Source organism: Monodelphis domestica, chromosome 2 (assembly GCF_027887165.1).
Source record: "Monodelphis domestica isolate mMonDom1 chromosome 2, mMonDom1.pri, whole genome shotgun sequence".
Classification (NCBI taxonomy): domain Eukaryota; kingdom Metazoa; phylum Chordata; class Mammalia; order Didelphimorphia; family Didelphidae; genus Monodelphis; species Monodelphis domestica.
In genome coordinates, this window is record NC_077228.1 from 242,263,154 (window position 1) to 242,276,521 (window position 13,368).

Below are 13,368 nucleotides of genomic sequence, written 5' to 3' on the forward strand. Positions count from 1 at the left end.
AATGTAGAACATCTGTATGCTTTCAATTGGTCTACATACATGTTACCTTCTCCTTGATATATCTTAGTATATAGAACTGTATATATACTACACTTATATTCTCAATAAATTGGACTCTGTGATTGTTCTTTATGAGTTTCCCCTAGGTCTCATAACCTTCGATTTCTGCTTTCTAGCTCACAGTCTGACACTCTCTCACTCTGAGTCACAGCACAGTTGACTTCTGCAGACCAAAAGTCAAGCTGTAATCAGATTCCTAACCATAGGAGCTTACAGTCACTAGCTGGGGCTGGGTTCTCCCCAAAGAACTCACTGAAAGCGCTTCCATCAGTAGTACCTCAGGGCTAACACTATAAATTTTATTTGTAATTGTGTTATAAACATGCAGAAATGCCAAAAGTTCTAGTGAACAGATAATGGGGTGGGGGGTGGGGGGGAGGAACATGTATATTGTATCTGACAGGCATTGTTATATAATGGATGGATAAAGGGTTGGCATAGGCTGAGTTCATGTCTAAGCTCATACATATATTTTGATGTGTGAGCTCAGGTAACGATTCATTAATCATTTAACTTCTAAGTGCCTTTCCTTTGCTAATGCTCTAAAACCCTAAATTGGAAAATGTTAAAATTGTATTTTGTTCTGATGTCCCTAATGACCTTGCCCCTTCTAGTCAGGATAGTAAGTGAGATTGCAATGGGAAACTTATAAGTCTCTATAGATCAAAGGAGCATAATTTGCAAACTATATCATATATTTAACAAAATTTACATCCTGAGAATATGTATTAGATCGGGGGAAATCTAGGCTTTGTTGTCTGGGCTTTTTTTGGTCCTACAATATGAAGGAACTTAGGTAAATTCCAGACATCTGACAAATGTCACTGATAACTTTGAAATGATATGGATATCAACTTTCAGGTGACATGAATGTATTAGTGAACTTCAAACAGCCAAAGATAAGATTTGTCTGTACCTTAACAAAACCCTATAAAAATGAGACCTCAAACAACTGTACACCTCTACACAGCACTTTTCCATCTTCACATGTGAGTTATTCTCTGTAGCTTTTCCCCACTCCATTCTATTCCTCATGATGCTGTCTGCATGTTTTTCCCTTACACCCTTCAGGACTTATTAATTAAAGTATGATTACAGTCTCACTTCTTGCTGCCATCATAGCCTTTCCCAGTGAGTAACCTAAGAACCTTGTATGCCTGTCCTATTTCATAACTTCAAAAAGTAATTGACAATTCAGGACAAATATACATTAGTAGCGAGATTTTCCTCTCCTGAGAAGTTCCCATACAAATGAAACCACAGTTCTAGTCCAAAAAAGAAAATTCTATGTGAGACCCTAATAGTCCTTAGATGGTTAAGTACCTAAGTTCACATTTTCTAGGATATGCACCTGGGAGACACATGCTCCGTGAAAGACTTCTTGAGCCATGAACATTTGTCTTTTCTTGGCTAGAATTTTAGCAAACAACAAAATAACTGAATAGAAAACAGATTTTAGTGGCTTCCTAAGTAGGGTAAGGATGGCTTCCCAAATAGTAGTACCTGATCACCAGAGAACAGCAATAAGGAGCAGAGTGGTAAGTCAGGGACTTGTCATTGATTCACCTGAAATTGAAAGGCAAGAATCCCTAGAAGCCAGATATATCATTCAACTCTGCTCATTTCTAAAGGTCTTTTTCTAGATGTTGTGCTGCCCTTGATTCAAGGAAAAGACTCTTCCATGTTGGCAAACCTTTAAGAGATTTGTGTGCCCAAATTGCATCTTCAAGACTCCTGTGAACTCCCTGCATTACCCTGGACAGCAGAGGGAGGAGGTGCTCACATTGGTCTACTGGACAAAGTGAGGCATGCAAAAAATGTCCTCAGGCTCAGTGGAGAGAGAGAATGGAGCAGCCCTCTCCTGCACGCCAGGGCACATATGCCACGTATTCAACAACATGGCTCTAGGTGGTCTCCTCAACAATGAATTCTATTTGTTGTGAGCTTCCTATCCAAAGATATATAGGAAGCTACAACCTTAGTTCCAAAGAAACACACCAAGGTAGTCCTAATCACTTGCTGACTGAAATGTTACTCCTGATAAAAGCAGACACAAATTATTATCTCTAAACTGTGGAACATGGATTGGATAAGATTTTTGAAATTCAGAATAATTCCTCAGGGTTCTCCAGATCATCAAGAGATATAACCATGGATTAGGTAAGAAGAGAATTAATTACTATGGGAACAGTTTATATACTGTAAAGGAGTCAGGAGACCTAGATCTCTATTCTCTATTTCTAATTATCTTGTTTAACAGATTCTTTCAATATGAACTTCCTCATCTCTAAAATAAAGGAATGGGACCAAAATGTCTAAGGTCCCTTTATACTACAGATAACACTCCAGATTCTACATCTGGATGAAGGACTTCTTGGGAGAGTAGAGGAAGAAAGGGAAAATAAAATAACTTTATCTCTTTATCCTCAAGACCTGGGATTTCCTAATGGGCTCTATAAAGTAGCTTTTTAAAAAATTGATTAAATCTGTGTGACTCTAGGCAAGTCACTTAACCCCCACTGTCTAGCTCTTCCCACTCTTTTGAATTGGAACCAATATTTAGTACTGATTCTAAAATGGAAGGTAAATGCGTAAAGGCTTAAAAGGCTTAAAAAAATAGATTAAACTTATATGTTGTGTGAAGCCTTCCTCTGTCAAACCATTCCTCCTCTTCCATACATACAAGTTAAGGAATAATACTTTGAGGCATCTGAATCAATACATACAATTAAATCTCCCAAACTTTAAGAAATAATATTACTATAATAAGCATACAATAGTAGCAACCAACATACAATGGAATCACACAGAACTCCCAAGACGTTTTGTGAGAAATATATAAATTCTGTTCAAAATACTTTTTAAGGGTTCAGTGTAAAAACCTCCACAAAAAGAGGCTGGGATGAAATTTCAAGCTATTAGACTAATAGATATTCATTAGTAATATGATGCAAAGTAGTTTTGATCCCAACAAGGATCTTCACATCTTGGTGAAAAAATAACTTCCTTCCACTTTCCAGCTTGAAGAAAGCTAAAGCAGAGTTCTTCTCCCAGGAGAAAGTGAAAGGAAAGAACTCATTAGTAAAGTGTCTAGACTCATTAGGAGGGAAAAATAAGACCTTGGTAAGATCTCTTGCCAGTAGGCATTTAACACTCAGGAACTAGCTGGAGTAGGCTGGAAGGAATAGAAAGCAAGCGAAAACTGCCTGCTCCCAGCTGGAGCCCTGAAGACCAGATTGCAGAAGACAGCCAACAGAGGGTAAGACCTAAGAGGTAATTTAATAAAACAAAAGTACAATTCAATAAGTATTACTGATTTCTGCATTTGGAGAGTTGTGATTCCAATGGCATAGGGAACTCATACAGAAACTTCCTCGTCCAATGCATTTGACATTTTTAGTTTCTGACCTGGAACATTAAAAGGTTAACTAATTAGCCCATGGTCTCACAGCCAGAGGCAAGATTTGAACTCAGGTCTTCCAAATTCAAATGAGACCACCTGTCCATTACACATTGCTGCCTCTATTTATTTAGTCAGTTTTATATTCTTCGATAGGAATGTGTGTGACTACTTCATTATAATTAAGTAGGGGCAATAATTTACTAATGTAAATTCTGTTGTCTTTTTTTTAATGAAATTATATTCTTTTAGGCAATAAAAAGCACAATCAATGTAGAAGTATGAGTTTTTGTCAATTCAAGACCCAGGGCATTTAAAGAGTTCCCTCTCCATCCTCAATCAATTGCCCTAACAATTGGCACTTGATGACACCCAGGTAGTCACCAAATCTGTCCATTCTCTATGACATCTTTTGCATCCTAATTATTTCTATAGCACCAACATCATCCCTGTTCTAATCATTTAGTACCTGAATGAGTTAATATAGTGAAAATAATAGTCAACAATAATAACTAATGAAACATAGTACTTTAAATTTTTCAAAATATTATTTGCAGAACATTATCTTGATTACCCTCACAATAATTCTTCCAGGAAAGTACTACTATTAACCTCATTTTAAAAACAATGAAGATGAGAAGTCAAGAGACTTGCCATCTAGGGCTGCCTCAACATGGCAAAGGTTTCTTTAGGGTGGTAAATTCCTAATGAGGGTCCCTCCATAAATACTGACTGACTTTCTGGAAACCTTTAAGATTTTTTCTGAGATAGGTGGAGGTTAAGTTACTTGCTCAGAGTCACACAGCTGTGGGATTTGAACTTCACTCTACCTGAATCAGTCTCAGAACTTTCCCTATTAATCCAGGCTGTTTCTTTGTCATCTGGACAGGAACTAGCATTCATATTCTAAAGCATTCTCCTCATTGCCACCCTCCCCCCAGGTAGGTATTCAAACTTTACTATCATCTCCATTACACAAAGCTAGTAGGCGTCTGGGACAAATCCAAATTCAGAGCTCTCTGTACTATCACCAAATACTCTACTTCGATTAAAAAAATTTTTTTTAAAGGTTTCCTGCCTCCAGTGATAATCTCAATCTTGGATGATTGAGTTTACCATTTATAAAGTTCCAGAGCTTCCCTTCACATTTCAAGTAAAAAAAAAAAACAAACTCCTGACAGTTTCTTCAAAAGCTTTTACATCAGTTTGCACTACTTTGTTAGCACTGTCATCACCTGAACTCCCCATTCTAGGTGGGCAAACTCAAATCATATTCCCTAACAGATTATCCACACCTGGAATGCCCTCTCATTCTCTCTGCTAATCCCTCCTACACTTAAACTCCTCCTATAGGAGCCCTTGACTAAACATATCCAGGTCCAACCTCTCTTCAGGTTATAATGTACTGTACATTGTACAGTTGTAACTCATTGTTTGGAGTTCTTTATATTTTTTAGGGTGTGTGCCCAAAAAACTTGTTGAGCTTGTATCTCCTACCTACCTCTAGCTCTATAGATGAGTCTTAATTTGTGTGGTGCTGTCTACAGCTTCTGTCATCTTCCATCCCCCCACCTCTCCTACTTCATTGATTATCTCCTATGAAAGGAATACTCTGCTCCACAACTTAATTTCTCTGGCTTCCTTCAAGATTTGACTCAAAAACTTCTTGGGGGTGGGGCGGGGGTAGGGGTAGTGGTTCTTAGTCCTGCTATCACTTTCCCTTCCCAGATTACCTTCCATTTACTCTACTGTAGAAAATTTTCTATATACCTAGTTATTTACATGTGTCTCTCTAACTAGCATGTGAACTCCTTGAAGGTAGGGTTGTTGTTGTTGTTTCTTTCTTTCTCTGCATTCTGGTAACTTGTTATAACTCTAGAAATACCAATCAATTCTGCCTCCAGGGAAGTCAACTCAGACTAGCTCACAAGAACTGATGGTTAAATTTTCTGTGTGAAGACAGTAGTTAAAAATGGGAGCTTTCTAAGCTATAAAAAAGATTGACTTTAGTAAAACTGGAAAAGCTCCTGGGCTAGAGAAGACCCTTTCAGAGACAGAGAAAAATACTCTGTACCAGACACACAAACAACAACCTTGGAGCTGATAATTCTCTCATTAACAAGAAGCAATAATTATAATTGCCACCATAACCTCTTTCACCACCAAAAACTCTGAATGAAGCATATCTCTGCACATGGATCTATGCTGGATGTCATAAACAGTCTGTTAAACTGCTCCTAACATCTAGAAAATTATTCTTGCCATATTTTTATCTGCAAAGTTACAATATATACCATTACATCATTAAGTTATGCCACACAAAAACTTGTTTTTCCTTTATATCTCAAATTACACATGTGCCTTTTAGTTCCTCTCCACTCGCCTATTTTTTCTCCTACTCCCTTTTTTCCTTCTTTCCTTTCAATATCACTGTTTAACAACAATAGCAGTGGCTCTATTAAGCTAGAGAAACTTAATCCTAAAACTGAAGACATTCAAGTACCCTGGTTTCAGGGAATTTTTAAAATAACTTACTTCAACTATTTAAGTGATTTTGCCCACATTAAGAATAAAGAAAAAAACCCAACATAATTATGGTAATGCAAGCTCTTCTTACCATAGGAGACAGTGAGATGTGGCTGCTAACCCAGAGAAAAGAAGCACCTTAGTTTTGTTTGGAGTCCCTAGGCATCTGGTTTCAGCCCTTGCAAAAGCTGACTATTCAGGCCACTTGCTTCTTTCCTCACAAAACAATTTGAGGGAAATGAAGCAAGAGGCTTCCTCAGGGTCAGGGTTCCATGAACCACAGAGGATGTCACTGTGTTTTTTTTTTTAACCATGTCTCTTTCACAGAGAATTAAATGCATTGCACAGTTTATTCAAAATCTATTCCAACACTTGTTAGGAAATCAAACAACTCATTCTGGACTTTCCAGATGTGATGCTTCTGGAGGAATATTTTTTTCCCTTTACTCAGCTTAAAAAGTTGGGTTAGGTCACTGAACACAATGACGGGGCCTGTGTCACTGACCACTTGGGCCTCTGGCCCCAAGGCCCGAGGACAAAGATTGCTCTGTGCAATGTACTTTGGGAAGAGAATCCTTGGCCCTTCCCCAGCCATGTCTGATCTAAAGGGGAATGCTTGCCTTTAATTCTTAATCAGCCCTTTGTCACAGCTCTAGCAGTCAAATCTGCAAGCCAGAAAGAGCAAAGCATGATATGTTTCCAGGATAATTACTATCTTGGGTCAGCTCTGTGCTGGCTGGCTGGAAAGCAGGTGTTGCTGGACATCAAGGTCATCTGCCTTTATTCTCTTCCCATCAAATGATTTCTTTCCAGGGAGTATTTCAGGGGGCACACAATAGGCAAATCTTGAATGACTCAGTAACAGAGTACCTTATGACTTAAATGCTGCCCCCCAAAATTTCTCAGGTTAACATACAAGCTACATATTAGTAAAATATCACACCCAACTACCAAACTATGGAACTGAGATCGAATTTTTAAGCTCAGATTTCTAATTTCAACCTCTAATCCTCACTTGCTGTGTGACCCTGTGCATGTCACTGCCTCATTGGCCTCTTTGCATGAACAAGATGCTCAATTGTTCAGCTCCCGGTATTTTTTCTGGTTGTCTCTCATGCCTGGAATGCTCTCCCTCCTCATCTTTGCCTTTTGGCTTCCTTCTTTTCCTTTAAATTCCAACTAAAATCCCATTTCTACAGGAAACCTTTCCTAATCACTCTAAATTCTAGTGCCTTCCCTTCTGTTAATTATTTCCTATTTCTCCTGTATATACTTGTTCATGCATGTTCAACTACAAAACTCACACCTTCACATTATCCCCAGTCCCTAAGGGTTCTTCTTCCCTCAGACTGAACGGGGTGGAACTTGGACATTGGAGAGCTCCTCTGTGAATCTTTACATTTTTTTTTTTATTAAACCCTTACCTTCCATCTTGGAATCAATAGTGTGTACTGGTTCCAAGGCAGAAGAGTGTTAAGGGCTAGGCAATGGGGGTCAAATGACTTGCCCAGGGTTACACAGCTAGGAAGTGTCTGAATCCAGATTTGAACCTAAGACTTCCCATCTCTAGGCCTGGCTCTCAATCCACTGAGTCACCCTGCTGCCCCCTGAATCTTTACCTTTTAAGAAAGACTCAGAATTCATGTTATCATTTCCTACACTGTAGACTTCCTTATCTGTAGAAGTTCATCATTGTAGGGGAAGCTGGGTAGCTCAGTGGATTGAGAGTCAGGCCTGGAGACAGGAGACAATGGATTCAATCCTGGTCTCAGACACTTCTTAGCTGTGTGACCCGGGGCAAATGACTTAATCCCCATTGCCTCGCCCAAGGAAGGAAGGAAGGAAGGAAGGAAGGAAGGAAGGAAGGAAGGAAGGAAGGAAAGAAGGAAGGAATTCATTATTCTGTAGGATGAAATCAACTCTAAAACTTGTGCCTACCTCCTCAGATCATTTCCCATCCTGCAGGTGAACTTCATCATGCCCCAAGCAGGATAACTTCCTCCTTCCCCCTCCCCTTTTCAGATCTTATTTGTTGTCTTCCCTTTTAGATGGTAAACTCCTTGAGAGCTAAAGCTGTCTTATGCTTTTCTTTGTATCCCACAGTGCCCAGTGTATCCCACATTTGCACAGTGCCTAACACATAGTGGTCTCCTAATAAATATTCATTGATTGATTAAATAATCTATGCCCTCTTTAATAGGCTTCTATATTCACTGCACTATTGGTTCTTTTCCTGTAGGCAAATTTCAGTGTCTTGAGATTCACCATACAATTCCTCATGTAGGCCCTTCTCATTCCAAACCCTTCTCAAATTTTAATCCTTCCCTGAAACATGACAATGTAACACTTTTCTGGTGCATTTTTTATACAATTTTCTGAAGGTTCAATGCCAGTGATGCAATTTTGGTCTTCTCTGAATATGAAACACAACATCAGCCATGTGTATATGGGTGTGTGGGGTGTGTGTGTGTGTGTGAATGAATATATATGTATGAATATATACACATTCCATGTGCACATGTAATTATATAAAATATAAGAACATATGAATATTTATTTGCATGTGATATATGCACATATATTATAAATACATATATATTCAAACATACGTACAAACAAACAGAATTGGTCATTGTCCTTTGTGCTCAGAAAGGACCAGAATATATTCATATGAACCACTAGAAGTCAGCATTAAAGAGCCCAGAAAAGAGGAGCCAACACTATCTTGTATTTCATTTATAGCTCCTAAAGTCTGATGGCTTATGTGTCTTCAGTCTCACTAGATGATGTCTGCTTTTGTGTGTGTGGATTCAGCAATCACCCCACAACATTTCTGATCTTAATTTCGTTGTCAAATTACATTTTTAAATTGGAAGATTTTGTTTTGACAAGATGATCTGTTTAGAATTATATTCCTTAGCAAAAATGAATAGTCATTACATTTTATCAGTCTATTGTATATTTAGTTAGTTTGAATCAGTCCCTCAAAGTCTAATAATCTAAATGATCATGAGACTGGTTGTGACTTCATTAAAGCTCTAGATACCCTCCCTTTATCTCTGTATGATTGTCACATTAAACCCCCTCTATTAGAAGTAAAATATGATATCTTGACTATCAGAACTTCAATATTCAATTTTGAATGTCAAGGTTTACTAGAGTTAAAAATGTTCAGAGAAACTTCTTAAAAGAATTTTAAGAAATAACAATGTGATAGCAGCAGGCAGGTAGTACAGTGGATAGAGCACCAGATCTGGACTTGGGAGGACCTGGGTTTGAATTTGGCCCTGAACACTTCCTAGCTGTGTGACCATGAACAGTTGTAGTAATGTTTCACATTTTAAAAATATTTCTCAATCATGAACTTACCAACTTATTCTATTGATGAAGTCTCCTAGGTGTTAATACCTAAATGAACAACATTATTGCCTGGATATATGGTCCTCAAGGGTTATGTGGTTTGAGAATATTACCTCCTGAATGAGTAGTCTGAGTATGTGGCCCATGAAAAGATTTAATTAATAATAGTGAGGATCAGCTCTTCCTCAATTATGTTCCTAACTAAACATTTACAAAAAGAAAAATAGGAAAGTGATTCATAATCCTTACCCTAAAGGAGCTTAGAATATAGTTAAAAAGAGAAGAAAACAAAAACACAATGAGGTCTATGTGTTGAGGTCAGAAAGCCTGAGTTCAAATCCTGCCTCTCCTGCATATATTGCCTATCTACTCTTGGATAAATCTCACCATTTCAGGCAATTGAAAAAAAAATAATTATTGGAGTAAAAACAGTCTATGTACATATAGGAAGACTCTTCACCAGAAAAGGGGGGGAGCGATCCTATATCAGGGAAATCATGGGGCAAGAGTTGGGACAAGGAATAACATGAAATAAGGAAGGAATGAAAAGAGGAACAAAGGAAACAAGACTTTATTAAAGGTCTATTTCCAGGCACTTACTGCTATGCATTTAACAAATATCAATGATCTTAATTTATTCTCAACAATCCAAGGAGAAAGGTATTATTTTCTCCATTCAACAGTTGACAAAACTAATGTAGACAGAAGTGATGTAACTTGCACAAGGCCATGGGGCTAGTAAGTATCTGAGTCTGAATTTAAATCCAGGTTTTTCTGAGTCCAAGTTTGGAACTATATCCACTATACAGTTAAGCCCAAATATGATATAATCTGAGAGGATTTTCTCATTGGAAATTTTATACAGCATCAGCAAGAACTGAAAGACCAATACCAATAATTACCAATAATAAGATTTTCCAGAGTTCAGAAGAGGAAAAGATGCTTGGTGGAGATGATTTATCAAAGAATTTTCTTAGAGGAGGTAGAATTAAGATAACTGTAAAAAAACAAACAAATAAACAAAAGGAATTCCCATAAGTTGAAATAAGAAGGAAATGAAGTGTTGGGAAAAGACAGGGATAAAGACAAGGATAAGCATGAGTTCTTGAATTAGTAAGTAGACTTACTCTAGATGGATCTAAATTGGGCTACTATTGGAGAATAATGAGAGACATGCTAGAAAAGTGGGTTCAACTCAGACAAAGGTTTAATTCCCCAAATATATAAGGAATCAAGTCAAATTTACACAAGCCCCAATTGACAAATGGTCAAGGGGCATGAATAGGCAGTTTTTATAAGATGAAATAAAAACTAAATCCCTCTTTATAAGAGAAATGTTCTAAATCCCTCTTTATAAGAGAAATGCAAATTAAAACAACTATGAGGTACCACCTTACACCTAGCTGACTGACCAATATGTCAGCAAAGAAAAATAATAAATGTTGGAGGGGATGTGGCAAAATTGGGACACTAATACACTGCTGGTGGAGTTGTGAATTGGTCCAACCATTTTGAAGGGCAATTTGGAATTATGCCCAAAGGGCTTTAAAAGACTGCCTGCCCTTTGATCCAGTCATATCACTGTTGGGTTTATACCCCAAAGAGATAATAAGGAAAAAGACTTGTACAAAAATATTTATAACCCACTCTTTGTGTTGGCAAAAAATTGGAAAATGAAGGGATGTCCTTCATTTGGGGAATGGCTAAATAAATTGTGATATATGGTGATGATGGAATATATTACTATGCTGAAAGGAAAAATGAATTGGAGGACTTCTATGTGAACTGGAAAGATCTCCAGGAATTGATACAGAATGAAAGGAGTAGAACCAGGAGGACATTATACATAAAGACTGATACACTGTGGCACAATCTAATGTAATAGACTTGGCTGAACCCCAAACAGCCTATATAAGAGGATTTTTAAGATGAAATCGGAAACTCTATGGTCAACATTGGTCCAGGAATAAAGTTAGGAGGTCCATAATTGATGTGGTGGCAATTGAAAGGGAAATGAAGGAACTAAACGGAAGAACAAATGAATATATTTTTAATTTAATTTAATTATTAATTATTAATTTATTGGAGTCCTTTAATTAAGGACTCCAAAGTTTTTAGTCTTCAAGGTTGACTAGGGAAATATCACTATTAGTAATCAAAAATGGGAAGTCTGGCAGGGATGTTTTGGTTAAATACAGTGAATTTCAATTGACAGCTCTATATTCAAGTTTAACTCACCAGTCACTAACAGCCCAGGAAAAGTAGGATTAGAGCTTTGAGAGAGCAACTGAGGCTTAAGGGAACTGTCTACATAGGGATGGACAAGAGAAGATTTGTGGGGAGAGAAAGAAGAACAAAGGACCAATTACTGAACCTTGCTTGAGAATAGATACCTCTATGTAGGAGATGTAAAAATGAAGTCACAAAAGAAACCAAGACATAGAAGAAACACAACTAAGGGAGTAGAATATCATGGGAATTGATTAAGTGGTTTTAAAGGACGAGGTATCAAATACTATAGAGAAGTGAATGGGAATAAAACCTGAGAAACTGCAGAGGTTTTAGTAAAGAAGATCTTAGAAGAAGCCAGTTCAGGGGAGAGGTAGGGTGAAAACCAGATTTCAGGGACTTAAGAACTTCAAGGGCAGTGAGAAAAAAAAAGGCAGAGGGTGTCAATTACTCATTTGAATTAAGAAATTTGTAAAAGGGCAAAATAGGACTATAGCCAGAGAAGGAATCTGCCCTAGATATCTGCTCTGTCTTAGAATGACCCTTCACCCCTAGAATTTGGTAACCCAAATCAAATCCAGCTTTGCTAAACAGTACACCACTTCCTATCTGTACACTTCAGGAAAACCCCACCAAATAGAGAGAGTAAAAGGAGGAAACATCTGTGCATACAGGAGTGGTTATAAAACTCACATTTTTTTCTTCCTCTATTGACAAATACTCACCCAATCTATTCCTTCCCCACTTCTTAGCCTAATACAAAAAAGGAAAAGAAACAAACAACCAAATAAAGCCACACACACAAAACATTTAAATAAATGAGCCTGGGTCTACTGAAATAGAGCAAATCCTAAAAATAATAGTCTCCATCCTAACCTTCCCCTAAATGCAACACAGATAGATAATACAAGAAGCAAGATCATATAGCAGAGAGGCAGCAGGCAGATAGGTGGCTCAGTGGATTGAGAGCCAGGTCGAGGGATGGGAGGTCCTGGGCTCAAATCTGACCTCAGGCACTTAGGTGTGTGGGACCTTAGGCTAGTCATTTAGCCTCCTTTGTCCAGCCCTTAATACTCCTGCCTTGTAACCAATACACAATATTGTTTCTAAGATAGATGATATGGGTTTATAAAGAGAGAGAGAAATAGAATGCTTAATTTGGAATCACCATCCCTGAACCATAGTTTGGTCAACTTCTTCCACTTTGTGACCTTGGGCAAATCATTTAAAATCCTCACTATCTGTGTGGCCTTGGGTAAATCAATTAATCTCCCTTGGCTTCAGTTTCATAATCTTTAAAATGATTGTATATTAATGAATGATCTCTTACATCTTTTCTACCTACAAATCTGATCTACAAATATAAGACAAAGAATTAGAGGCAAGGGATGGGAATCATGAGGGGGGGGGGGGGAATAATGCAGTGGGAAGATAGAGAAAGAAAAAAAAATACAAATTTTACATATATAGCTCCTTCACAATTACCTCTGCCCTAGGTCCAAGTCTCTTTTTTTGGCATCCTTATTCTCACAAGTCCAGCTTCTGGTCCTTTGCCATTAGTTGCTAGTTATCAGAGACATCTCTAGCCTGTCCTGCTGATGGCTCAGTTTGGAGTTTGCCATAGTCAAACTATGATGTTTATTACCCATAAAGGAACACCACTGAGATATCTACCTTAAGGTGAAATAATTCCCTTCTCACTCCAACAAGAGACCAACAGACCATTGAGAAAGCAAGTCATTCATTTACAGTCATCGCTATGGACTTACCAGTGTTGCTTTGCTAGGATTTTC

At 37.8% G+C, this 13,368-nt stretch overlaps 1 protein-coding gene across 6 annotated transcripts in view; it reads right to left on the minus strand.

The window, feature by feature from the left end:
* The window catches only part of GAS7 (growth arrest specific 7), a 337,244-nt gene that overhangs the window by 164,351 nt on the left and 159,525 nt on the right, over nucleotides 1-13,368 (minus strand). The window contains exon 1 of one of the 6 annotated variants that reach the window (XM_056817431.1): nucleotides 6,078-6,415. The exons of 4 other annotated variants lie outside the window; for them this stretch is intronic. In XM_056817431.1, the coding sequence (XP_056673409.1) occupies nucleotides 6,078-6,080 (3 nt within the window). In that variant the 5' untranslated portion in view covers nucleotides 6,081-6,415. Of the gene's footprint in view, nucleotides 1-6,077; nucleotides 6,416-13,368 lie in introns of those variants that run through there. One more of the 6 variants, XM_056817436.1, reaches the window with a different exon arrangement.